Here is a 26,108-nt window from a genome sequence, read left to right as displayed (position 1 = left end):
CAGTCTGTTTGTTGTTGAGCTGCACACAAAACTTCCAGACAACATATTAAGTGTTGATCTGAACAACAACATACCAGAAATGTACTTGACAGTTTTTGAGGTAAAATAAGCTGTTATTTTTGTACAGTAAAATTCACAAACTAAAGGATTTCAGACTCCGACACTGCGAACAAATGCATACAACTTCTGCAAAATTATACAATCACACTGTTATGTAATCTGCTTTAAATTGTACAAACTTAACTTGCTTGATTTAACCCATAAAGACCCAATGCTACTTTTATGACAGTTCCCAAATAAATTTTTCTCTATTTTTATCCTTTCTTAAGTGATTTATCATCATTTTATTATAATATGATCCTCTGTATTTTGCGTTTTTCTGTGTAAATTGTGTATTTTCCCTTACATAATTTACTGATCATATAGATGTTCATTAAAGCTCAGAGTAAAATTGAGGGTTATTATATCAAAAACAGAGAAAACTGAAGACGATTTTTAATCAAAATATATCATTAACTGAATATTAAACAACTGACTCTGTCTACAGTCATTGATCCAACTCCATGGGTTTTACTAGTGAATCAATGTTGTAGAAGATGACAGTGTTCCCACGTTCACTACAGAGCCTCTGAACATCCAAATGGGTCATATCTGATGACCATGAAAAGACAATAAACAGCATTTTACACTAACTATTTACATGTATTGATAGGATTTGTGGCTTAACAGGTATTAAACAGTTTACAACAGTAGACGATTTTGTTCGATGGTGGATGTTTGGGTCTTTGTGGGTTAAGTTTGGTACCAGTGCTAGGTTTTAAAAGACCTGTCATGTATTTGACTGCAAAACAGCTGCTGAGAGTGGCTTAGACAAAATCACGGTTTCATGAGTGAAAAACTGGTTAATTTAAAGTAAATAATGGCAGGGAATTGTAACAGTATATTCCGCTAGAATAAGAATAAGGCATCAGTGTTATGTTATATGATAAGATGGTTACACCGCATACAACAAAACAGATTTTTCGATTTGTTAGCTCATACTTTCTGTTTTACAAGTAACTGAATTACAAACACGTTTACCAATAAACTTCACAAATTTGAGTTTTACCACCAGCAGACACGTACTGGCATGAGTGTGTCCTAATGAAGAGGAAGGGCTGAAAGTGGCAGACTATGAGCAAATAAATCTAAGATAGATGCAGACAATTCGCATGAACACTGAGAGATATGGTATAACAAGCCTGGGCATATACACAGTATGTGTCACCATGAAACAAAACAAAAAACCAACAAGGTATGAGTCATACCTGAAATCTACACTATTGTACACCAGGGGAAAAAGGGGGGAAAAAGCACCTTTCCATTATCACATTTCATGAAAAAACACAAAGGTGATGAAGTTGATTGAAAAATAATAATCATGGTTTTTACTGGTTTAAATAATGGCAGAAAATACAAAAACAAACACCTGTTCGTTATAGGAGCAAATGTTATGTTATTGTCACTCAAACTCAACACTTGTAGTAAGTTATGTAAGGGAAGAGATCAAATCTGTTGCCTCACTTTATTCAATGCATTATTAAAAAACAAAGTGAAAACCGCACTTATCTCTTCTGATTTCCAGTCACCTTTCCCACTTTATTCCAAAACACAGTCATTGAGTGTAGCTACTAAAAACTCAACAAAACTGAATAAAAAAAAAGGAGTAAAAAAAAAAAAAAATCACTTAAAAGTATGCAAACAAGTTTTTGAATGGTAGCTTAATGCTGTGTAAAATGTTTTTATTTTCCAACTTTTCATTCATTTAGCCGAGAATGAATATCACAATACTGATAAATGCTGCAGTGGGAAAGGTGCAGCAGCTGTTCTAATCTGCCGTTGTACATAATGCCGTATTTCGCGCATGAATGGGTGAACTACAGTTGACTGAAGTTTGATCCCACAGTGACTTGTTTGCAGGTAAGTACTGGAAATGTGTAGGACTAATTCTCAAAACAGTCTTACACAGTTCTTGTGAACTTTTGACTCGAGGCATTGTAACCTGGAAGCCTTGCATTGTTTTGTATTTTTGTGGCATCCGTTTCAAGGTGTGACAATTACTGTATCCAGCATAGGCAAGAAGACAATTTGAAGGTGGGCTCTCCACAGCGTAGCAGGGATTTTGTTCTCTTGAAACACTGAAAAGAACACTCATACCATGACTACCCATAGTTTCTGCAGTCACAGAAACCATTAAGTTGTAACTGAAATCTCCTCCAATACAGCAGCAAGTTAGAACTCATTAATGCAGAAGCTGCTAAGGTTCAACACAGCCTGAATTATCCTGTTCACTAGTGTGTGGGACAGAACTGAAGTTGGTGAAAAATAAACAGCGGCTAAAAAACAAAAACAAGTGCATTGCATAAACTTAAAGGTGCAGTGTGTAGGATTAAGTGGCATCTAGTGGTGAGAATGCAGATTACAACCAGTTGAAGACCTGTCATCTGACCCTCACCTTCCATGAGAGAAGGAGAACCTTAACTTGGCTGCTAAAAACATGGTGTTAGGTTTGTCCACTCTGAGCTACCATAGTCTTGCTCAATGCTGCAATAATTAAACAACAATTAAATAAGTCACTGCCACCATTTTCAGAGGCCTCACCACACAAAAGAACAACAACCTTCACCAAACAACATTCTCTCCTAATAATATTTGGCAAAGGCACTGTGTTCCTGTGTTTTGTGCTCACTGCTGCCAAAGATTAACGTAAAACATCTATTGAAGTAAGAGTGTTTTTACCACTACTCAAGCATGGTGCCAATTTGTCTCCAGTGCTGATTCCATCTACTAACGAAGTCTAAAATCTATCTGAGATTGAAGATGACACAATCAATCTAAGCAAAATATAAGCAAAATTTAAAAAAAAAAAAAAAAAAATCTAATCAAAGTACAATGATTCTGATTTTCAACTGATTACACTCATGAAAACATTGTAATGTACATTATATTCCATTTCTGCAACTAATTCCCCTTACATCCTACACACTGGACCTTTAATGTGTGAGGAAAGACGTTCTTAAGGCACAGGAAGACATGTTTTAGATGTTACAATTCTCTCTGTGGTTTACACAATATCTGCAGATGTTTATGTTGTTTAACTGGAACTGAGAGCTGTCGTCCTGCAAGGTGTTTCAGCTGATAATGCTTAAAAGTCCCTAGAAAGAAAAACGTTAACATCATTGAAGTTTTTGCATTTACTCACGAATGAGAAATGTTAAAACCACTTTGCCTTTTTGTCTCTTCTGTAAAGAAATTGACTTAGATCACAAGACTTTAGTCATCATGCAGGTGCAGAAAGCTCTGTGACCACTACAAAACATGGACCAGAAAAAGATTCATGCCATTCACTGACACCTATGTATCTCACTGTAAAATGGAAGGCAAAAAAAAGCTACCTTTGTTTTTTTGATTTCTGTCTTATCAATTAAAGTCAAGACCAGCATGCTTACCACATGAGAGGAACAAGATGGACGTGTCCCTGCAGAAAAAATACATATATTATGCATGAATCTTAACTTTAGCAAATTCCTTAATCCTTGCATGATGTGAATCCCAGTATTAAGACTCTTTTGTGCTGTTTGAACTGACATTGTCATCACTGCTCTTAAACCCACTGACGATTTGTGATGAAAAATAAAAACTCTTTTTAAAAACAAGTGTAAAGTGATTCTCATATTACACTGATCCCAACTTTAAACTGGGACGGTTATCTGCAACACAGCTTTTTACATTCAGAAAACAAAATGCAAAATGTAAAAGTTCCAAGTATAGTGAACCTGTAGGAGCTTAGGCTAAAGATGTAAAAAAGTAAAAACACATAAATATAAAACAAATGAATAAATACATGAATAATTTAATTTCCCTGATATAATAAGTTGTATGAGAAACCATATACAGCAGTGTAGCCTTTTTGTGAGATGAGGTGATGCCATGTGTGGAAGGGCAGCAGGATTATTTGCGTCCATGAACCTTCTGATCCAGGGGACACTCACATCGTCAGCGTATATACAATATAAGAATGTATCGTCTGAGGTAAAGGAAAACTGAAAATAGCAACTGCTATGTGTCTGCTGTGGTAACCTCATACCCTGAACAGCAAAAAAAAGAGGCAGGAATAGCAAAAAACATAACCATCTGTGTGAGAAGTACAGTAGAAATGCAGTAGAAAATTGCAATACAGAATATTTTTCAAAAACAAAAACCTTTCATGTAAATTGGAAAATGCTACAAAAGAATATTTTGGCCACAGCTATACACATGCTGTCACAGTGGTCAAATCTCCCCTCCAGTGATGCATACAGGTTTGTAATTGGAAACAACACAAAGATCCAAACAGAGCTGCATGTGATTTCTACATTAGTCTGAAGATATTAATCAAAGCAAATTTTGGAGGAAAAATAACAACATGAAATCCATTTTTACGCTGCCAGAGTAAAGTCTTGGCTTTACCTTCAAACAGCAGTGAAGCTCTGATTCCTGAAAATCAAAACGTGGCAAATAAAACAGTATTTCATAGGTTTGGCTACAAGATGGAAGCCATGTGTAAAACACAAAGTCTCTAACTTGAAAAATATCTTTCATGTGAAAAATACATTTCACAGAACAAAAGGAAACTCAATAGAGTAAATACCATCATTCAGTGGTTTGTAGCTAAGAGGCTAGCATGTAGCTTCAGTCTGTTCAGTGAAAGAGTGAGTTACGTCTGTATCTCTTCACTGCCAATGTCTCCAACACCAGCAAGGAAATGTTTTGTCAGTACTGGCACTTGCAGGCTCAATAATCACTGAGCATGTTGAGAAGGATATACAGGTCTTCCTCTTGACCCAATGTCTAGTCCACCTCTCCTCAGCAAGTCCAAGCTGTGAAGCTCAGTAAATACACAGTCCACACACAAACAGGATGAGCCCGGTAACTAGGAACAGGATACAAATGGAAATGTGATGGACAGGAAGTGGATAGTGGCTGACATCATATGAGGAGACGGAGGTCTATCGGCCTCTTGTCTCCTGTTTCAGTCAGGAAGGAAGCAGACTCCCCAATACCCACTGGGTCCTCACCCCGGGGGGCTCTCTGGTCCCTTTCAGAAGGGTGTGGGTTGGAGGGTGTGGTTGGATGACTACAGGTTGATTTCACCACTCGGGCTTGTGTCAAACTCCTGACAGCTGAGCAGACTTGGATGTGGGCAGATCCAGTAAAGCCTGGACCGTGACACCGACCTTCACCAGGCCACGCTCCTCTAGGATGTGGTGGGGCAGACAGAGCTTGTCCTGTGATACAACACACATCTTTATTTACTATTTGGAAACAGATCTGGAGCTGAAGTTCAGAGGGAAGACCACAGTCTGTCCTCCATGTCATGTGTCTGTACATGCATCTCTACCCTTCATACATGTTCACTTTCTCACACTCCATCCACTCTTCTCTTCTCCAGTGTTGTATAGCAACAATGTAATAATACTTCACTACTGTACTCAAGTGTTTTAGGAGAATTTGTATTTAAATGAGTATTTTTTATTGTGTGTACTTTCACTTTTACTTCACTACATTTCCCAACTCAATTGCATACTTCTACTCCCATACATTTTTAATGCACAGTATCATTATTCATTACAAAAAATAATTTAAAGTAAATAATTTATTTATTTGAAGTAAACATTGATTTGACTGGTTTTCCCCGGTAAGTCGCTTTGGATAAAAGTGTCTGCCAAATGCATAAATGTAAATGTAAATGTAAATTTGGTGTTTTCACCGCTGAGATTACAGGTGACTGCAACAAAGTCAGGAAGCTGATTTGTCATTGGGCCTAAACACGTAATGTGTAAGTATAAACAACTGTCCACACTCAACCTGTCGGCAGGTTGGTATTATGTCAGTGGTTTAGACTTTGGATTCCTTCTTTATGATGTGTAATGTAGGCAATGTAGACACATGCTCCAAAGTTTTCATCAAAATGTTAACATTTCTAATAGTAGCAGTTGCCTACTCCTGTTCAGGTTTTTGAAACCTTGTTTTTGAAGTGTGTGATGTAGGCATCATTTTCAATATTTTGACTGCTTGTCTTTTACTTTTCCATGTTTTAAAATCCTGGATAAACTTTATAATATTCAAAATTCTGACTGTCTTTGGCTATTATTAACATTTACTTGTACTTTTGCTTTCATTACTTGAGTACATTTAATTGTAGATTACTTGATACACTTAAGTACAGTAAATACTTAAAGACTTTAACTTGAAAAGCATTTCAGTTGACTTGAACTTCTACCACAGTCATTTTTTGGTAGGATACCTGTACTTCTACTCAAGTGTGACTTTTCAGTACTTTATACAACACTGCTCTTGTCTCTCTTCTCTTTTACTTCCCTTTCTTATCAATGGTGATCTTCCTATACTGCAGTCAATTTTAACATCCCACTTTTATTAATAAAAAATGATTGATGATGTGGCCATTGCTTGTAATTACTTTCTACAATACCTGCAGAGACTCTAGCCTAAGATAGTTTGGAGTTTATACGCTAAAGTTTTATATTTGTTCATGAGAGCTGAAGCATCAATACACCTATGAAAACCAAGCAAAACAAGTTCTTCTTCAGTAAAAGTATACATGTATTACAGATCAATCCTACTCAAAATATTGGAGTTAAAGTACTTGTTTGGTCCCCCTGATTGATATATTATCAGAAGTGTAAAATCTTGAAAAACACTATTTTAATTAATGCAGTTTGAAGCTAAATCTTTATCTTAAAATAAACTTAAGTTATTAAATAAATGCTGAAGATTAAGAAGTACAGTAATTGCTGGTGAGATATAGTGAAGTAAAGTAAGAGAGAAAAGTAGCATGATAGAAATACTAAAGTACAGGTATCTGAAAACTATTTAAGCACAGTACTTAAAGGCTAAGTACATAAATATTTCTGGTCCACACTCAGCAAATGAGGGAGAGGGAGTGATGTTCAAGGGAGCAGTAGACTGAATGGGAAGCATGAGTAGCACAGTGAGAAAAAACAGAGAAACAGAAAAATAAATCATGATTTCTAGATTATGCCATATTAGTTATAATCAAAAACAGAAATAAACACACTCAACACCTTCCCAAAACTCTAAAGGATTGTTCTAGAGGCAGAGTACAAGCTTAGTCATTTCTTTTTAGATTTTTTTCAAGGCTTTATTGATGGGAATAGAACCCACAAGATGTCCATATCTAGTTGTCTATTCTTTAACTTTTCATACACAAGCTATATAGAAGAGAAACAAAATAAAAGAGGACCCCAAAAACACCCTGAACACAGCAAAACAAGATGAAAATAGTAAATACAGGTTCTCTGCAGATAAAAACACCATCACATGCTGACAGAAATTTGAGAAGAATTATCCTTTTAAATATACTGTTCTTTCAACTACTGATGTACTTTTAAGTTTTAACTGTGGTGATGCTTTAATCCCAATGTTGAACAATATGTGTATCTGCAAATACTTTCCATCAGTTGAAGCCACAGCTAAATACATAAATAAATCAGACAGCTGGGTCTCCATGATAAAACCTGTATAGATAGTATTGCCTTTCAAAGTTACTTGTAGTAACTTGTTAATGACAAACATTGTAGACATTGCAATGTTAACCTGCTTGAGTTTAAAACAAATATTAAAAAGTAACGCATGGATGAACATGACTCATTGCTGTCATTATTACCTGTGGGACACCCAGCTTTTTACACGCATCCAAAAAGTTCTCCACATTTCTTCGGCATTTAGCCATGCTAAGCTTTGGCTGAAAATCAGAGTGCAAACCACATTAGCAGTAAAAACAGAATAAAAACAAACACATCATCTATCACAGAGATGGACAGTTTTATAAGTTATCCAAACAGCAGAAATTACACCCAACTTTTAACAGTACACCAATGACTTGAGAAGTTATTCTGAGGTTCATTTGAAAACCACAAAATTTTCATTTTCAAGAAAACCATATATTCAAAATCCGTCGTGCTTACCACAGCAGGTGATGGTACATGAATGCTGGCGACAGACCGAGGACAAATGTGATTGGCTAAATGACAGAGGACAACCCCATCCATCAGAGCAGCTCCAACGTCATCTGGGAGCAGCACCTTCAGTCTGGACTCAATGTTCTGCAAAGACAGTCACAATGTCCCCAAAAACATTACCTTACCCAAACTTGCAAGTAAGTGGGTGCTTCTATGAAACTGGTCCCTAAAAACAGGACATGGGGGCTAAAAGTTCACACCAGACATAGAGTAATGTTATGAAGCAAGCACTTTGGGTCTGTTTAAAAAAAGATATTTACTGAGATAAAAGAGAAACTATTTTTCCAATAAACCACATTTCTGTACTTTTTAATATTATTTTTTATAAAAAAAATCTGCGTGTAACATGGTAAAAACGACATGAAAATTACACGCTACTATTTTTTGTAATATCTTTTTATTCTCTCACAGGTACATTTTGGGAATCTAACTAATTATGCAAGGCAAAGTGTTTCACAAAAATGACCGCTGTTGAAAAATCACACATGATTAATTTGTGTTCAAATGGGCAGGTTCCGCGTGTAACACAAGTGGACATAATGGGTTAGATGCAAAACCTGGAATGAAACTGCCGATTCATGAAAAACCTACATAGGATCATCAAATTTAACAGAGTGTCTTTATCTGTTGCGGTATATAAGACCATTTCAAGGCATGTTTTCCAGATAAAATGCACCTAGGTAGCTTTTCATGTCCCAATTTTGGTCCTATTTTTGGCCCCAATATTTTAATAAAAATTCATAAATTTTGGGATGGCTCAGAGCAAGAGTATAATTTTTTTTTGCATTTATCTGAGGTCATCATTAGGTACATCCTGGGGGGGGGAATACGTCTAATTTTCTCTTTTATTATTGGGTCTAAAAAAGCTGGCAAAGTGCTAGGTACCAAAGTAAACCCAGTTTCAGAGAAGCACCTATATGGGTTTCTAAAACAAAATCTAATTGGAGATTCTCTTATTCTTACTACTTCATGTACTTTTACTCACAGTGATTTCTGTCTGACTTGAGCATCTACAGTTTGCTTAAATGCTTTGTCTTCAGTGAGGTTGGTCCTACTGAGATACTCCATACAATTTTTATGACAGTGTAAGTGCCTTCTTGGACAGAAAACACATTAGGGCGTACCATGACAGCACATAAAAGTGAAAAGTAAACGACCAGGCAGCGTACACTGCAAGTTTCCAAATTCATGGCTGCTAATACTGTGAGTACAGCTGTTTAAACCACCACATAAACATCTCCTTGTAATAATCCTGTAATCCCTTTGTGTACAATGCTTTTTTTGGAAAAACTCCTGGATCCAAGTAATTCATAAACATGATCGGCTATTTTGCTCCTGCAGGTCTGATAGATTTTCAGATATCAAGGAAATCCTTGTAAGCTACATCTGCAGAAAGATAATGACCCTTTAGATGTGTGTGTTATTTATTTATGTTTTTACTTATCATAACTATTCATATTTTTCAGACAGCCACTGTTTTCAATTTCAAGAGTCATTTTCATCATGTATATATGGCACACTTAAGCAGGAAGTTTATATTCATGGCAGGTGTCTACAATACTGATTATTTCTAATATTACTACAATAGCTACTTATGCTTTTCATCTTAATACATATAATTTGCAATAATTATGGGTGGGTGATTAAGTTATTACACATTTATGGTCAAGAGCCAAAAAATAAATACTGCCACATCTCAATTAACAATTAATTCCTTGGTTATTGTATGATTCATGGAAGTCAAAGGCAAACTGAATAGTTTAATATGTCTCCACATTGTTTCATGCCCAGACTTTCCTTTTGATCAAGTCATCAAATTAACTGAAATACATTGGGTGTTATATATATTTTACTTTAATTGGATAGTCTCATTAATATCCTCCTATCTGACAGTGTGTACATCTTCATGATTCAGTCACTGAGGGGAGGGAAAACTATTTGTTTGCACCCAAAAAATTTAAGAAAAAATAGTTTCTTCTATTCTTTGCATTATGCCTACTGGATGCATATTGTGTACCCTAATCTCTGAAACATGTCTGTTCTCTCAATCTTAGCTTAACTTGTGAGCATTTTCTGAACAGCGAAACTTTCCTGTGATTGGAAAGTAGTGGAAGTCGTCATAAACTGCAACAGATTTTGTTAAATTTGGAAGTTCATTCTTGAGCTTTTCAAATGTTGTTTCAAAGGTCAGTCACAGTGTACAAGAAGAGCATGAACTATGTAGTAAACATGGACATCAATGGGAATTTCCACCTCAGCTTCCAAATAAAATTGACACTGAACCGTATGGTAAAAGTACTGTCAACTGATATTATTTTGCATCAGTCGAATGGCACCCAACCCTCTTTACTGTAAAATAAATCCATCTCAAGTTGCCAAACAAGTGATTATCATTTCCCAGTATGAACTGCCTTCGCATGCCTTGTACTTTTTTTTTTGTGTTCACTTTCATTTTCACTCCTTGACTTTGAAATGTTCACCCACTCTGTCTCTTTCATGCTTTGAATCTTTAACAGTTTTCTTCATATGGAGTCTAACTTTAAATAATATTATCTGACTTCAGGGATAAGACAGTATCTCTAGCCCCTAAAATGACAAACAGGCTTAAAGCAATATCCTCAACAGTTATGTGGTGAAATGATAATGTTTCCAATCTGTAAAAGATGATTTTACAGCACTTCAGTGTCAGTCTGACAAGTGATGACAGGTTGAAGTTCCCGCTATTTAAGTGTGATGACAGAAAATACCACAATCAAGTGGCAAAACAAATCTTTGTTCTCACCATATAACCTCACATCTGGACTTCAAGCAGTTTTCTCTGTTATCTTCATTGGCTAGTTTTCAGATGTATACAGTCTGAGTTTGTGAACTTAATACAGTCCAGCTGTGTCTGACAGTCTAATCTGCAAGTAAATACTCAGTTTTACAGGGGCTGGACAAAATAATGGAAACAACTTCACCTCAAAATGATAATATCCCAATCCATACAGCTAGAATTGTTAAAGAATGGCATGAGGAACATTCTAATGAAGTTGAGCATCTCGTATGGCCAGCACAGTCCCCAGACCTCAACATTATTGAGCATTTATGGTCAGTTTTAGAGATTCAAGTAAGACGTCGATTTCCACCGCCATCGTCTCTAAAAGAGTTGGCGGGTATTCTAACTGAAGAATGGCTTAAAATTCCTTTGGAAACAATTCACAAGTTGTATGAATCAATATCTCAGAGAATTGAGGCTGTAATTGCCGCAAAAGGCGGACCTACACCATTTTAAATTATATTTTGTTGATTTTTTAAGGTGTTTCCATTATTTTGTCCAACCCCTGTATATCTGCTCTACCACGCCCTCACAAAGCTTTGACAGCCAATGTTTTTCTACAATATTCATAGTCTTCAGTCATAGTTTGGTTTCAATATACAGTCAATTAACTCTCACCAAGAAATGGACAATGTTTTTTTTGTGAAATGCACACTGTTACATAACAGAAACCATGGAATAGTGTCACGGTCACCATCAGATCAGCTGTATTTGCTGAATACGGAAACAGGAGAGGAGTGCCATGTTTTTTTTAGACATTTACTGTGTATTCATTAGTAAATCAAGCCCTAAAAGACTTTAAGTGTCATTAAGAGGTTTGTGGTCTTCTCAGAAGCTGTCAGATAAGTAGGATTATTTCCTGACCTTTTCTGTCCAAGTCTTTGGTCTAATACCCTCATTTATGACCAAATACCTGATAGATTAATTACATTCCCATCATCCTCAGCTGTGTTTAATGTAGAGCTAACATGCTAAACTCATATGATAAACACTTTAAATAGTGGCTTTTAAACACTATCTTGTTTGTATTTTTGCAGCATAGTGGTTTGATTCTGCTCAAAACATCACCATGTCTCTAAGTCCATCCTTAAAGACCAACTACTGACTTAAAAACACTGGGAGCCATAGAGAAATGATCTAAAAAAATGTACTCCATAAATTACCACAAAAATGTACAACTACTGCTAGGGCAGGTCTGTTTTTCTCAAGAAATAAATATCTAATAAAAAAACCCATCATAGTGAAGAGCAAATTTATGCAAAATAACCAGCGTTGACAGCAGGAGAGTAATTATTTATAGAGTGGATACACATCACAGATGAACGAGTGCAAGTGGGACACTTGATACCTTCTATGGATGCCCACAAGCAATAAACAAAACCTCAACAAAATGGTTTCAGAGAAGTTCTGAGGAACTAACATCAGATGACAGGACCTGGCAGGCTTCGGCCTTAGAGTGACTCATTTCTTTTTTTAACAAAAGGCAGAAGCCTTTTCATACTGTGAGACATCTGACCTGCCGTAAGAGTCCTATTTGTTCCATTTCTTCTCTTAAGTGTTCCATCTTCCTCCTCATGGTGAAACTGGGATCGGTGGACGTGTACTCCTGACGGCTTCCTCTGGTGAATGCTGAAATAGTAAGTCAAGTGTACTGTTGAGTTCCAGGTAACACACAGTGAGATACACAAAGGAAACACTTCTAGGAATAGCTACTGCACAGTAGTTTGGCAGGTCAGTGCTCGGACACTTGACTGTTTGAGATCATTCAGTGACCAGGAAATACAGCCAATTATTAGTAATTTCTTTGGAATATCCTCGCTGTATCTGAAACTCAGATGATAAATACATTTGGAATGTTTATATGATTCATGAAATTTTACACTGTAAAACCAAAGTGAAATAGAGTGGACAGAAAATGTCCAAGAGTCATTGTTACCCACCCGACCCTTATTCCCTGCTGGTTTCATTACTTCAGGAAACTAATGCATCAAAATTGGAACTATTCTAGATCTATAAAAGTCTTAGGAACTGTTATCTTACAAATGTATTCTTGCATTTAAGTCAAACTTAAGTAGATGACAAACAGGAAGAAAACTCCAAGCCACACTCTTTAAGCATTAAAATGCCTTTATTCTCATGGCATGGTCATATATAGACCTTAAAAAACACTTCAACGCGTTTCGGCGTCAAGCCTTCACCGGGAAGTCAAACAAAAACTATATATGACCATGCCATGAGAATAAAGGCATTTTAATGCTTGAAGAGAATGCCTCGGAGTCATCTTCTGTTTGTCATCTACTTTATGAATCTCTTTTTCCAAAGAGCACCTCGAACAAACTCTTTTTTTGGGTCTTGATGCATTCCTTCCCATGATTTTTTCAACCTTAGGTGTTCTATGTACAATGGCAGATTTACCTACCAGCGCCCTCAGCACCACCCCCGTTTGAACATGCAAAGTGTTGAAAATAATGTAACTTACTGCATTGCTGCTGCAATAGAATTCAATGCCTTCACTAAGGCCAACCTTATTAAACATCTTTGCTTTGGTTCCAAAAGTGGTCACACTAGTGAGGTTAAATTGAATTCATTTTATCAGTGTATGATTAAAAAAATACAGTTTTATGTGATTTGAAGAATTTATTATGTTAATTTTACTTTACTTCACCCCCTTCAAACCCCACCTGAGCTCCAACCCTGTATCTCCCCTCCTGTTTTTTCCGGATCTGCCACTGTATGTAGTATTGATATTTCAATGAGACTGGAAGACACATACCAGTAAACATTTAATACGACCAAAATCACCAATGAATCAATGCTATGTTTCCACAGACTGTACCACTCACTGAATGCAGTACAAAGCTCATTGTTTACACATCTATAATATGGTATCATCAAACTCATGACAGTCAGTCAAAATAAACCATGTCTTATGATCTTCATGTGCTGATAGTTTACATTATAGGCCTTTTAGCTTAGCACTGTTTATAGACAGAAAACAGTCACAGTAAAACCACAAATCAACCACATTTTTGGTTTGGTTTGTGTTGTCCATAAAGATCTGTTTGTAATTGTCCAAAGAAGGCCAGAAGGATCACAGTTTAGTCTGAACCTTAGATCAACAAACAGTGAACTTAACAAAGATAATAACATTACACAGTAACTTCATAAGCCTCATAATTAAAAGCACCAACAAAACATTGCCACTTTGAGTCAATTTTATTTATCACTCCTTTATTTTCATTTAGAGCTGTGTCCAGTGGTGAAATCAACAACAATGCCTGTAGCTTTTAACACTTTGTCATGTTCTTTGACTCTAAACGTTGTTTCTTAGCATTTCTCATCCTATTTGGTCACTTTCTAAGACTTTGGTCCTAGACCCCTGGTGTTAGCTTTTCCTAACATGGTAGACTGACAGAGTGACTCACTTCTCGCTCTAGTGGTCACATAAATCTGTTGCACTGTCAGTGTAAATGTATTCAGTTCATATCTCTACAGTCATTTACATTGACATCTTTGGCAGAACTCGAGAGTTCTTTATTCTTAACACTACTGCTATGGATTCCGACAGTAATAAAAGTGTTATTCACGGTATGTGTTTTTTTCCTGAATATGTGACTTGTTTGTCTTTATTCAGTCTGAATTTGAGGAAAGCCATCTGTCTAATTTTGGCGAGGAAGGAAATGTCTTCTTTCGAGGATTTACAGTAAAGTTAAAACAGAGCCTAAAGGTCACTGACACAGACAGAACCAAAGAGTACAAAGTGTCCTAAGGATAAACAGCATCAAACAGTAACAGGGAATTTTAAGAGATGAAGATGAAGTTTTTAAATTTACAATAAACCAAATTCTATATCCTTCATTTAATCAGGTAAAACCCTCATTATGATCAAAATCTCATTTCTAAGGGTGACCTGGCCAACACAGCAGTATAGAGTTACCACAAATAAAGACCCAAACTAACACATTCTACAGCCATCTTGTCATCTTGTTTATTAATACAGCTACACATCTCTACTTAGATTCTCAGAGTACTTCAAGGCAATTCATTGCCACACTGAAGTCCAAATTGTTAGTGCATCAAAACATCGTCATCGGGGAAAGACACAGAGTGTTCAGTCCTGTTATGTCTTGTCCTTGAATGCTAATACTCTGAAATAAAACAGATAAACAGTTCTGCAGAAGCCTTTCCCAGTTCCAAAGAAAGGACTCTGGGACTCCACCTAAAAATATCTTGGCTTCAAGTAGAATAGAGAATAGTGTTCACATTGTCTCGGATATTATTCAGGCCTTACGTCAGCCCTCTTTCAATGAAAGCTTCACATATAGATTTTCTCACAGTGCAAACAGTTGAAGTAAAAATAGACGAGACTAAGGTAATCCAACCCCAAATCCTGTGAATAATTTAATTACATCTAAGGTGAAAGAGTTAGTTATTAATATGACAACTGCATAATGAAGATAATCAAAGCTTTTAATGATGTGTGTAATTCTGTTTAAGTCTTTGTTGGTTCCATGCAGACTTAACTGGTTTAAAAGCTTTTTTAAAAGCAATCCTGACCCACAAAAACACTCAAACACTGAATCGTACCTGATCTTGGCTTTAGTCCAAACACTGTCAGGGTGGTGCTGAAGTCTGTGTTGCGCAAACCCTCCTGCACACAAAACATGAAATATATTACAACAAAAAACCTCTTTTCACTGAAAGGTATCATATCATAATTTTGATTATGAGCGAGACATTTCGCACACCCACCTCACAGTCATCATTTCCGTTTGTATTTTTCCGAGCACTCTGACACTTGTACTGTTAGGAACAAAAGCACATTTTTTCACAATTAGACATAAATTTTCACAGTCCTTCTTATCATACAGGCAAACTAGTCATACTATCAAACTATTCACAAATTATGACATAACTCTGGAACTTCATGATGATCTGCACAATACCATCAAATTGCATGACACATCTTTTTTTTTTCTTTTTTTTTTTTTTACTTTATCCAGATAACAAAAGATTTGCTGTTATTCTGTACTGACACATCTGCAATTTTTTGTGGTGCATACAGTATTTAACAGCAGTGGATGTCCCAGGTCATCTACACTAAGATCTGCAAACATCACTGCAAAATTATTTAATCCATAAAGACCCAGTTCTACTTTTGTGTCAGTTCCCAAACGAACTTCTCTATTTAGCCTTTTTCAAGTGACTTATCACCATTTATTATAATATTATCCTCTGAATTTTGAACATTTTCAGTGAAAATCAGATATTTTCCGATACATAATTTTCTGATCATGTAGATGTTCATAAAAGCTCAGATTAAAGTTGAGGGTTATTATGTCAGAAACAGAGAAAACTGAAGAAAAAGTGACTTTTTCTGCAAAATATATCATTAATTAAACATAAACTAAGTGTCTCCATCCACTGTCACTGATCCAACTCCATGGGTTTTACTTGTGAATCAATGTTGTAGAAGGTGATGGTGTTTCCACGTTCACTACGGACCCTCTGAATGTCTAAATGGGTCATATCTGATGACCATGAAAAGATGACAAACTGTATTTTACACCAGTTATTTACATGTATATATAGCTTTATTGGTTTAGAAGTTATTAAACATTTCAGATCAGTAGATGATTTTGGTCACCGGTGGCTCTTCGGGTCTTTATGGGTTAAAGAAGTTCATGCTAAGGGAAGCTGATTTCTTTTGTGTTTAAAAATTATGCTGATTTGTTTTTTACACATCACTGGCTGAGATTTGGGACAATGTTTGTGTGTTAAATCAAAGATTCAATTCACAATAAAGATGTATAAACATACTATGTGTAATATTAACACAGTTTGCGCTACCTTTGGTCACACACACATTGAAGAAAAAAAAAAACATTCCTAAAACTCATTCCTCAAGGGTGTAAACTACAATGTTAAACCATCAAATACAATTTTATGAGTTCTAATGCACAATGGCTAATTACAAACCATTCCGAGAGTTCAGAGATGGCTATAAAAAATATGTTTTTCAACTTTGTGTTTGGCATAACACTAACACAGATAACAAGTCATGATAAAGGGAAGAATTTATCCTGAAGCCATTACTGAGGTTTGTTGGGAAGATGTGTTTTCATTTGTAAAACTTAATCAAATTGTGGGTAGTTTTTCATACTTTCAAATAATCTTTCCTCAGGTACTTGTTCCTCCTGCGGTCTTCATTCTGGTTGAGGACAGGTGGTACTTCAGGCCATTTGGGCTCCGAATCTAAATTGTCTGTCTTCAGGCTGCCATCAAAGGAGCAGGATGTGGACGGCTGCGAAAAAATTAAAAAGGCAGTTAAAATGCATAGGATACAGTCTCTAACTATTTGTTACTTTGCTCCTTAGAATAAATGCGATGTTTTCAGAGGTTGTACCTGTCCGCTCAGCACTGAAGCCCCACTGCTCCCTTCATCCAGAGAAGCACTACAATGACAAATAACTTTTATGTACAGTCGATAATCACGATAACACAATACACTTTTATTTTTTATGATAGTGTGAACTGCTCAGACCCTCTGACTTGCTCAGTCTGGGAGTCTCATAGGGTCTGACCCATTTCCAAACAAGTATTCTTTTTTTTTTTTAGTTATCACTCAAGAATTCTTTTTATCCTCCTAATTTTTACATGTTATCCTTTGTAGTGACATTTTAAGGGTTTTTTGCTTAAAAGATGCACATGTATATGAATGTCATGTGCTTTGGTGGTTGCACTAATGTTTTCTTACACAAATGAAGCTCCTTAGAGTAAAAAACAAGGGCAGTTGAATTAAACTGAACTGAACTAAACAGAACTGAACGGAATTAAATTGAACTAAACTGAATTAAACTGAAATGAATTGAATTGGCAAATCAAATGGAATCTGATCTTTTCAATTGTTACCTAGGCTGCTTCCATATGTGGTCCTGAATCAAATGCAGATCTGATATTTTCTATTGTGGCCTGAGCCTGAACAGTCAAGTCAGAATTCATGGAGATTTGTCACATTTCTGTACTAGAGAAATCACCTTAATACACCACAGAATAGTTCAAAAGCTACATATACAGGGTGGGGAAGCAAAATTTACAATGAACATTTAGTTGTTTTTTCTCAGCAGGCACTACGTCAATTGTTTTGAAACCAAACATATATTGATGTCATAATCATACCTAACACTATTATCCATACCTTTTCAGAAACTTTTGCTCATATGAGTAATCAGGAAAGCAAACGTCAAAGAGTGTGTGATTTGCTGAATGCACTCGTCACACCAAAGGAGATTTCAAAAATAGTTGGAGTGTCCATAAAGAGTGTTTATAATGTAAAGAAGAGAATGACTATGAGCAAAACTATTACGAGAAAGTCTGGAAGTGGAGGAAGCAACAAAAAACGTACCAAAGCTTTTATTAAAGCTCTCAAATCCAAAATCCAAAAGGATCCAACCAAATCCATTAGAAAAATGCCAATTGAACTTGAGGTAGACAACAAGACCATTAGAAATGCAGTAAAATATGATTTGAAGTTAAAATCTTACACAAGAACACCAAAACACTTGTTGACAACAGCAACAAATCCAACTTGAGCAATTTTTGGGAATCATGTTTATGGCCGCCTTCTAGCCCAGATCTAAACCCTCTGAATTATGCTATTTGGGGCGTTTTAGAACATGCTACCAATAGAACATCACACAGCAATGTCGACTTTCTTAAAGATACTATTAAAGAAGAATGGGAGAAGTTGTCACCCGAATATTTGAGTAACACTTGCGCAAGTTTCAGGAAGTGTGTGAAGGCAGTTATTGAGAAAGAAGGAGGACACATAGAATAAAAACATTTTCTATTATGTAAATTTTCTTGTGGCAAATAAATTCTCATGACTTTCAATAAACTAATTGGTCATACACTGTCTTTCAATCCCTGCCTCAAAATATTGTAAATTTTGCTTCCCCAACCTGTACATGACAGTAAAACTCAAACCTTTTACTGCATCATAAATATTGATGGTACTTAAACATTTTAGCTTAAAATGCAGAGCTTTTCCTATTAGTGAAGTATTTTGTCAGTGTGTATTACTATTTTTACTGAAGGAAATGATCTGAACAAATCTAACTCCTCTGGTTTTATGCATGTGTATGCTTAGGACTGTTACCACATTACACTGGTATCTGATATTGGTCACATTTAAAAAAAAAAAAAAAAAAGAAAAATGTAAAGAAACAAACAAAATCAAATCTGTGCAGTCATTCAGAGACTGAGCACTAAGACAGGTCGTGTGAATATACGTACCTACGAGCGGCCTGAGCTGGAGGCCTTGGTTTGTTGCTCGAACTCCCAGAGTGACTTAAGAATCTGCACAAAACCATAGGCAGGGAGAGTTATTGTAAATATGTTGCATTTGTTGACTAATTTACCATAATGTCCCTGGGGGAATGGCAAAACTAACAAAAAAACAAAAAACAAAAACAAGGTGAGTCAAATTCGCAGTAAACGTCATCATGACAAAGACATCCTTTGTACACAGAGTGTGCAGTTATACTTAGGAGTCACTGTTGTCACTGTTGTCACTGTAGTCACTGCAGGCTGGTATTCAGTTACAACAGAATTTATCAAAACATCAGGGTTGAAACCAGTTCACAGAGGAAACTAAGATTAAGACTAGTCTAGTCTCAGGCCTCAGGCGCCTTATATCTGTACAGGGGATTAGGAAACAGCAATCCCACCCAGGTGTAAAAAAAAACAACCAAAACATAGCAAGTGGCACAAAAGGCAGTGATTACAGAGATTACACTTCACCACAAAGATGTAAACTATCCACTATTCACACATTTTCAGGCACATTGCTTGTAAATAATGAAATGAAAGCCCCTATCGCTCTACCTGTGCGCTCGGCCGGTCACTCTCCGCCGATGGATAAGACTCTCTGCTCTGCAAATTAAGGACCGTCGTCTAGAAGCAAAGTGTTCAGCAGGAAAGTTGTAGAAGGAAGCAAGAAAGAATAGATGTTTAGGAAAATTATGTAAAGCAGAAAGGAATTGTATTTGTTAGTCCTTAGCAGAGGTGAAAGAGTGGTATAGCGATAATGCAGCATTATTTGGGAGAAATTTTAAAAAAAGACCCAAAATTAAGAAAGGTGAAGAAAACTGATATTTTCACCCGTATCATTCTTAATCTGAGTAGCAATTAGAGCTGATTTGAAGCAATTGGTTGAAAATATTAGATTATCAGAGTAACACAAGAAAAAAATTGTTCAAAACATCAGAATAGCTCACATGTCAGGGTTTATTACAACTGTGATGTTTAAGCTCCAGAAAAATACTTAATACCTTAATAATATCCTTAACACCCAAGATCCCTTAGCGTTACCAGTGGTCAGTAGTTTGTCAAGTATATATACAATTTAACAAAGGAATAACTTAGAAAAAAAGCAATACTGTTGTGTGGATTTTTTCTGGTCTTGACACTCTAATCCAATACTTGATCAATACAACTATTTTGATGATCTGTTCAAAGATTTTTATGTCAAAAAATCAAAATATGATGTATGCTCTATAAATGTGATTATTTTCTGATTTCAGTGCTCCTCTGTGAGAGAAACAGTAATATGAGAACCAGATAAAACATTGAGGACATCATCTACAGCTTTAAGAAACACAGCTTATTCCACATTGATAAGGCAGAAGGTGTCTGCATCCGCAATAAAAAAAATCGTCTTTTCTTGCAGCCCTAGTAACAGTCACTTATGGTTTTGAGACAGACTGCAGATCCACAAAAGCAACAAAAGTAAAGCCGATGCAGAGAAACTGTATGCTGTAGAAGGTGGACTGACGCCAGCATAAACAGATATGCATGGAAATCAGGAAGAAAAACAAAATAACCGGAGAGGAGTGGATTCATGCCGTGCTGTGAATTTAATCTAAAGACACTGCAGTGTTTCAGTAAGCGCACCATAGTGTTCATTAAATTATGGGAAGAAGAAGAGAGAATCACATACCTATTCTGCTGCTCTTGCTGCAAAAGCTGAACAGCAATCTTCCTCAGATCCAGCACTTCTTTCAGCTCATCCTCTTCCTCCTCAACAAGCTGCTCCTTGTCAGAACTGCAACCAATTCAGCATCAAGGTTATTTTCTTTAGTAAACACAAACAATGCACAGCACACATCTTAGATTGCTAGATTTGCTGTATAAGATTTCATGCTATGCTTTTATCAACAGCCTAAAATCAACAGAAAATGTGCAAGAAATTCTCACTCAGCAGCTGTGCAAATACTCTGTGTGGATTCAATTCAGTAGTTAAAATTAAATGTAAGGTCATATACAATGTTTTGCTTAATATTAATTTAACCCTTTCATGCATAGTGGTCACTACAGTGGACAGCTATTCTACAGCTGTTCTCTTGTATATTCATGGCTTTTGTTGTTCTTTTCATTGTTTTTTTTTTTTTTTTTTTACACATATCTTTATTAAAGTTTTAAGACACTACGTATCTTTTCTGACATGAATTGGTAACATTATGTAGATCTCTCCTGAGCATAAACCCCCAGAATTACAAGCCCTCCCCAGAGTTTTCACACAATTTATCAGTAAATACATGTTTCTGTGTGTCAAAAATTAAACGTGTGGTGGACATTTTTGCAACTTCATAAAAAATAGGTTAATAAGAATTTTTATTATTATCATTATTATTATTATTATTATTATTATTATTATTATTATTATTATTATTATTATTATTATGTTTTGTTTTGTTTTTTCATTTATTTTTATTTTATTTATTTATTTATATTTATTTTTCAGAAGAAAATTTTCAATCACTTTGTTTTTTTCATGCCTAAAGAGGAATAAAAACACTCAGGAAAAAATTTTGATTAAGGCTCTCATAATTCGTGCATGAAAGGGTTAATATTTCTTAAGTAAACTTTCCAAAATATTTGTAGATGTTTTCGACTGACTGAACTTTGCTCACAAGTTTTCTTGCTTATAAATGTCAAACAGACAGTTAGAATACTGTATGTTCTGGCATGGTACTGTATTTAGAGCTAGTGATGACAGGATGTAGGATGGGTCTTTCCTGGAAGATCAACATCTTGTAAAATAATACAGTATTCAGTTGATGCAACCACCTCTTGACACTGCGTAGCAGACAACTGATGACAGATGAATATTATCGCCCATGTCTCCTGATTTAAAGCACTCGATAAAGCACATAGACAAAACAACTATTTCACAGGGAGCTGCTGGTATTAAGCAAACCAAAGGTGCTCATGGAGAGGGCATGATCCATTGGAAAAAGGCAAGAATCCAGGCACATGTGCCGTCTTCAGGGCTTCAACACCCTGAAGAAGGCACATGCCAACACGCATTGGTGTGTTTTTATCTCCAGCCCCTATGAATAAATCTACAGCCCAAAAGAAATAAAGGCTTTTTTAAATTTTCAAACCAATTGAGTGCCTGGATTTTTGTCTTTTTCCACTTGATAGAGCATGTTTGCACATTTTTTCTGCTTTGAGGTGATGTCAAATTGTCATAATCACTTCTATTTGAGAAATAAATTCCATTTAACTAAAGAAAGACATAACGACAAAAGACCATTCAAAGGTTTGCAATAACAATGCAACATTTTGTAATAATAGAGTGTAATAATAGAGTTATAACTAGGTAAAAGCCTGGAGTCAACAATGGGTATGTGTGGACAGTTTCAGACAAAGAATGTATTTATCAGGGTAGTAAGATACAAAAACATGTAGAGTAATAATGGGGAAACAGATTGGAAGTTAGCAGTAAGTAAAAACTATTATCAAATGCTTTAGTAACTACATGTAAATCTGCTAAAAAAAAAAATAATATTAATATTTGGATAAAAGCTAATTATGCTGAATTTTAAGGAGTGATAAAGTGATTTTAAAAAAAATGGGTGACATAGATTGACATTTTATAATATTACAGGACGCTATCAATAACATCGTTACCTTCGAAATCACATTAAATAGAAATCGGTCATTTTCATATTACGATACCGAAATTTACCCTCTTTATATTCAATACATTCCATTTTCTTTCAAGGTAATATTGGTCACATTATATGTGTACTGTTGTAACTTGTTATCTGTAAACACTTGTGGTAGTTTCGCTGTAATAACCATGGGGTGATAACGTGACAATAAGTCTGCAACATGTGACACTACAGATTTCTATTTAAAGTCCATTCATTTATTTTCTGTAAATTCTTAATCCTGTGAAAGTTCCTGGAGTGATGGGGCCTATGGGCAAACTAGAATGACCAATTAACCTGTTAAAGTGCCCGTCTTTGTACTGTGAGAGGAAGCTGGAGTACGTGGAGACAAACATGGACAGCAGGAGAACCTACAAATGCAACAAAGAAAGGCCCCATGCAGTGGGCTCTATCAACCCCAGGACCCAAACCACCCTACCATCCGTTTCTATTTTATTTCATGTAAATATTGTTGCAGTTTGCTGTTACTACATAATTTTCCTTTGTGCTTATCTCCAAATACGTGTCCCATTATTACCCTGCCCCCCAAAGGGAAGGCAAGAGGTATTGTTTTTGGTTCAGTTTGTTTGTTTCTTTGTTTGTTTGTTAACACTCTAGCAGCAAAACTATTGATTGAATTCATACCAAATTTAGTTTATGGATTACCAGTGACCCAGAATAGATCAGATTACATTTTGGGAACAGTAGGTCAAAGTTCAAATTTTTTATGAATAAAAAAAAAACCATTTTTTTTGCATTTACTTAAAATGGGGAAAATTTCAAATGTCTGTAGCAGCAAAACTATTGCTTGAATTCATACCAAATTGGGTTTACAGATTGCCAGTGACTCGGAATAGAGGGGATTACATTTTGGGAAAAGTAGGTCAAAGTTCAAATTTATTATGAATTTTTAAAAAAAAATTCTACTCTTATTTACTTATAATGGGCAAAACGTCAAATGTCTATATAAACATCAATTTTATTCCAATTTACTTCAAACATGGTACATATATAGAGACAGTTGATATACTGACATCAGCACATGCATAGACATGATGACATCAGCTGGATCCATGCCCAAATAAGCTACAATATGTACAAGGGGTAGGGTTTGTTGTGCCTGGGACCACTTGTTTCCATTGTTTTGGGTCCTATGTGTAATATTATTCTTATAAATACATACCTATCATTCTTACCAGCCTATTGCCTGGTTCTTAGCTTAGATCAGACATAGAGATACAGAATTTGTTCAAGAGACAGAGCTAATGAGAGCCTGACCGTTTAGATTTATGAACTTACCCTGACTCTTCTTTCCAGCTGTCTTTATCTTTGCTTTGGTGAGACATGTTAAGAACTTTCTCCAGTTCCTGAAACATGCACAGATTTTCACTAAAATTACTGTCCACCGTGTTAACATTCAATCTCTTGACAAACTCTTTCACAGGTATAATTATTCAACACGTGATTAATACACACTGACATTCATACCTTTATACAAGACACATGGGTGCTCTGCTGCCCGTCGCTCTCTGACAGAGCAGGATCCTCCTCTGGGTTGGGGTCTATAAAGTCATAGAGATCCTGATCTGATAGAGGGAGGAAGCATCCGCGTTCATCACATAAACTGTCATATTTTAGGCACTTGATTCATTAACCCCGTGTCTCTGTTATTGCGTTCAAAGGGAATATGTGATACTTATTTTCGGTAACCTTTGCAAGAGTCCATTTTGGAGAGGAGGGAGAGGGCATCAGCACGGGCTGTCTCTGAAACCTGAGAGTGAAGGCTGACGGTGTCATCGTCTGAGGGCTACAGGAGGAAGAGGGAGTCAACTCTTTAATCCAAATGGCCTTAAGCGTTTTTCTTCCACGTACTTTAAGAGTTTCCACGTAACTGTCATTCCCCATTAGAATGTCAAAATAAACTAAGCTCGAGGGTGAGATCAACTTTAATCTTTTCACATAATGAAGTCTTCTATCTTCATAGATCATTCATTCTACATGTCCTTTTGCTTTTGGATTGTCACCAATACTCAATTAAAGAGCTTTTTATAGCTCACTCTGGGTGTGTAGCCAGGTGCAACACTGATTTTTTTACATCTCAGACTAAATCCAGTCTTCAATGTTTTTCTGCTTCAGTGAGAACGATCATATATTTTATCTTTGCCGTCAAAATGAGATAAAATGCAGCAGAATAGAGGCTACTTTAGTCATAGCCTCTGTCTGAGGAGTCTTTAAGTGCTGCAGTTTGCTCAAACATATATCGGTATTGCCATCGGTTTATTTGATGTGGCTGACCTCTGTTGTAGACAGTCTCTTGTCGCCATTGTCACTACCGATTCCAGAGTCAGGCCCGTGGTTCTTAGTGGGGTAAAAATCTTCCATGCTAGAAACAAACAAAACATACACCTAATCAGAACTGCCATTTGTAACCTCTCACTTACAGAATTCAATCTGCAGGAACATAATTATGATTGTATGTTCATTATAAACACTGACATGAAGCTGATGTTCCCTCTGGGTATCGACACACAACACTTTGCTACAGGAACAGTCTAAGACTTGTGGTCATGGCAGCACTAAAGAACAGAGCCTGATAGAAAACAGTCACGGGAAAAACGATTAGACCATCCTTGTTTTCTTCCATTTCTTGTTCATTTTAATGCCTGGTACAACTAAAGGTACATTTGTTTGGACAAATATAATGATAACAATAAAATAGCTCATAAGAGTTTAATTTCAGAGCTGATATCTAGCTATTTTCCATGGTTTTCTTGATAATAACCAAAATCACTTCAGTTCTTACATCAATAGCTATGGCATTGTACTGACAAAAACAGTGCTTTTAGGCATTCCATGTTTTTTTCTGTCTGTTTTAGTCACATGATATACACAGGAGTTAGTACTTGATTGCATAACCATTGTTTTTGAAGACTTTTGATGGTCTAATAATTTTTCCATGACTGTAAATGAAATGAGCTCAAATTTATGTATGTGTCATGTGTTTCTGTGTGTGTGTGTGTGTGCAGTTTGTGAAAAAGAATTTCCCTTCAGGACAGTAAAGTCTAAGTCTAACATTTGGACATACAAAGCAACAGCACATGTATGTATCAGTTGGAGTGACACATGAAATAAATAATCAGAAACATTGGCATTTTTCATGTCAGATTTGTCGCTGATCATCATGATGGTTTTGTTCTAATGAGGTGTCTC

General features: G+C 36.0%; 1 protein-coding gene across 2 annotated transcripts in view; it reads right to left on the bottom strand.

The window, feature by feature from the left end:
- Positions 1-1,434: 1,434 nt before the first annotated feature.
- Positions 1,435-26,108, bottom strand: part of lrch2 (leucine-rich repeats and calponin homology (CH) domain containing 2) — a 39,719-nt gene continuing 15,045 nt past the window's right edge. The window contains exons 7-21 of one of the 2 annotated variants that reach the window (XM_030154190.1): positions 25,194-25,281; positions 24,609-24,705; positions 24,387-24,484; positions 24,198-24,265; positions 20,900-21,004; positions 19,786-19,854; positions 19,195-19,257; positions 17,306-17,354; positions 17,063-17,203; positions 15,652-15,702; positions 15,487-15,550; positions 12,416-12,528; positions 8,028-8,165; positions 7,727-7,804; positions 1,435-5,306 (exon numbers count right to left, since the gene is read on the bottom strand). In XM_030154190.1, the coding sequence (XP_030010050.1) occupies positions 5,187-5,306; positions 7,727-7,804; positions 8,028-8,165; positions 12,416-12,528; positions 15,487-15,550; positions 15,652-15,702; positions 17,063-17,203; positions 17,306-17,354; positions 19,195-19,257; positions 19,786-19,854; positions 20,900-21,004; positions 24,198-24,265; positions 24,387-24,484; positions 24,609-24,705; positions 25,194-25,281 (1,342 nt within the window). In that variant the 3' untranslated portion in view covers positions 1,435-5,186. The remainder of the gene's footprint in view (positions 5,307-7,726; positions 7,805-8,027; positions 8,166-12,415; positions 12,529-15,486; positions 15,551-15,651; positions 15,703-17,062; positions 17,204-17,305; positions 17,355-19,194; positions 19,258-19,785; positions 19,855-20,899; positions 21,005-24,197; positions 24,266-24,386; positions 24,485-24,608; positions 24,706-25,193; positions 25,282-26,108) is intronic. The other variant, XM_030154191.1, reaches the window with a different exon arrangement.

The sequence above is a fragment of the Sphaeramia orbicularis genome, chromosome 14 (genome assembly GCF_902148855.1).
Source record: "Sphaeramia orbicularis chromosome 14, fSphaOr1.1, whole genome shotgun sequence".
Classification (NCBI taxonomy): domain Eukaryota; kingdom Metazoa; phylum Chordata; class Actinopteri; order Kurtiformes; family Apogonidae; genus Sphaeramia; species Sphaeramia orbicularis.
The sequence above is the reverse complement of the archived record's forward strand: the minus strand, read 5'-3'. Positions and strand labels throughout refer to the sequence as shown.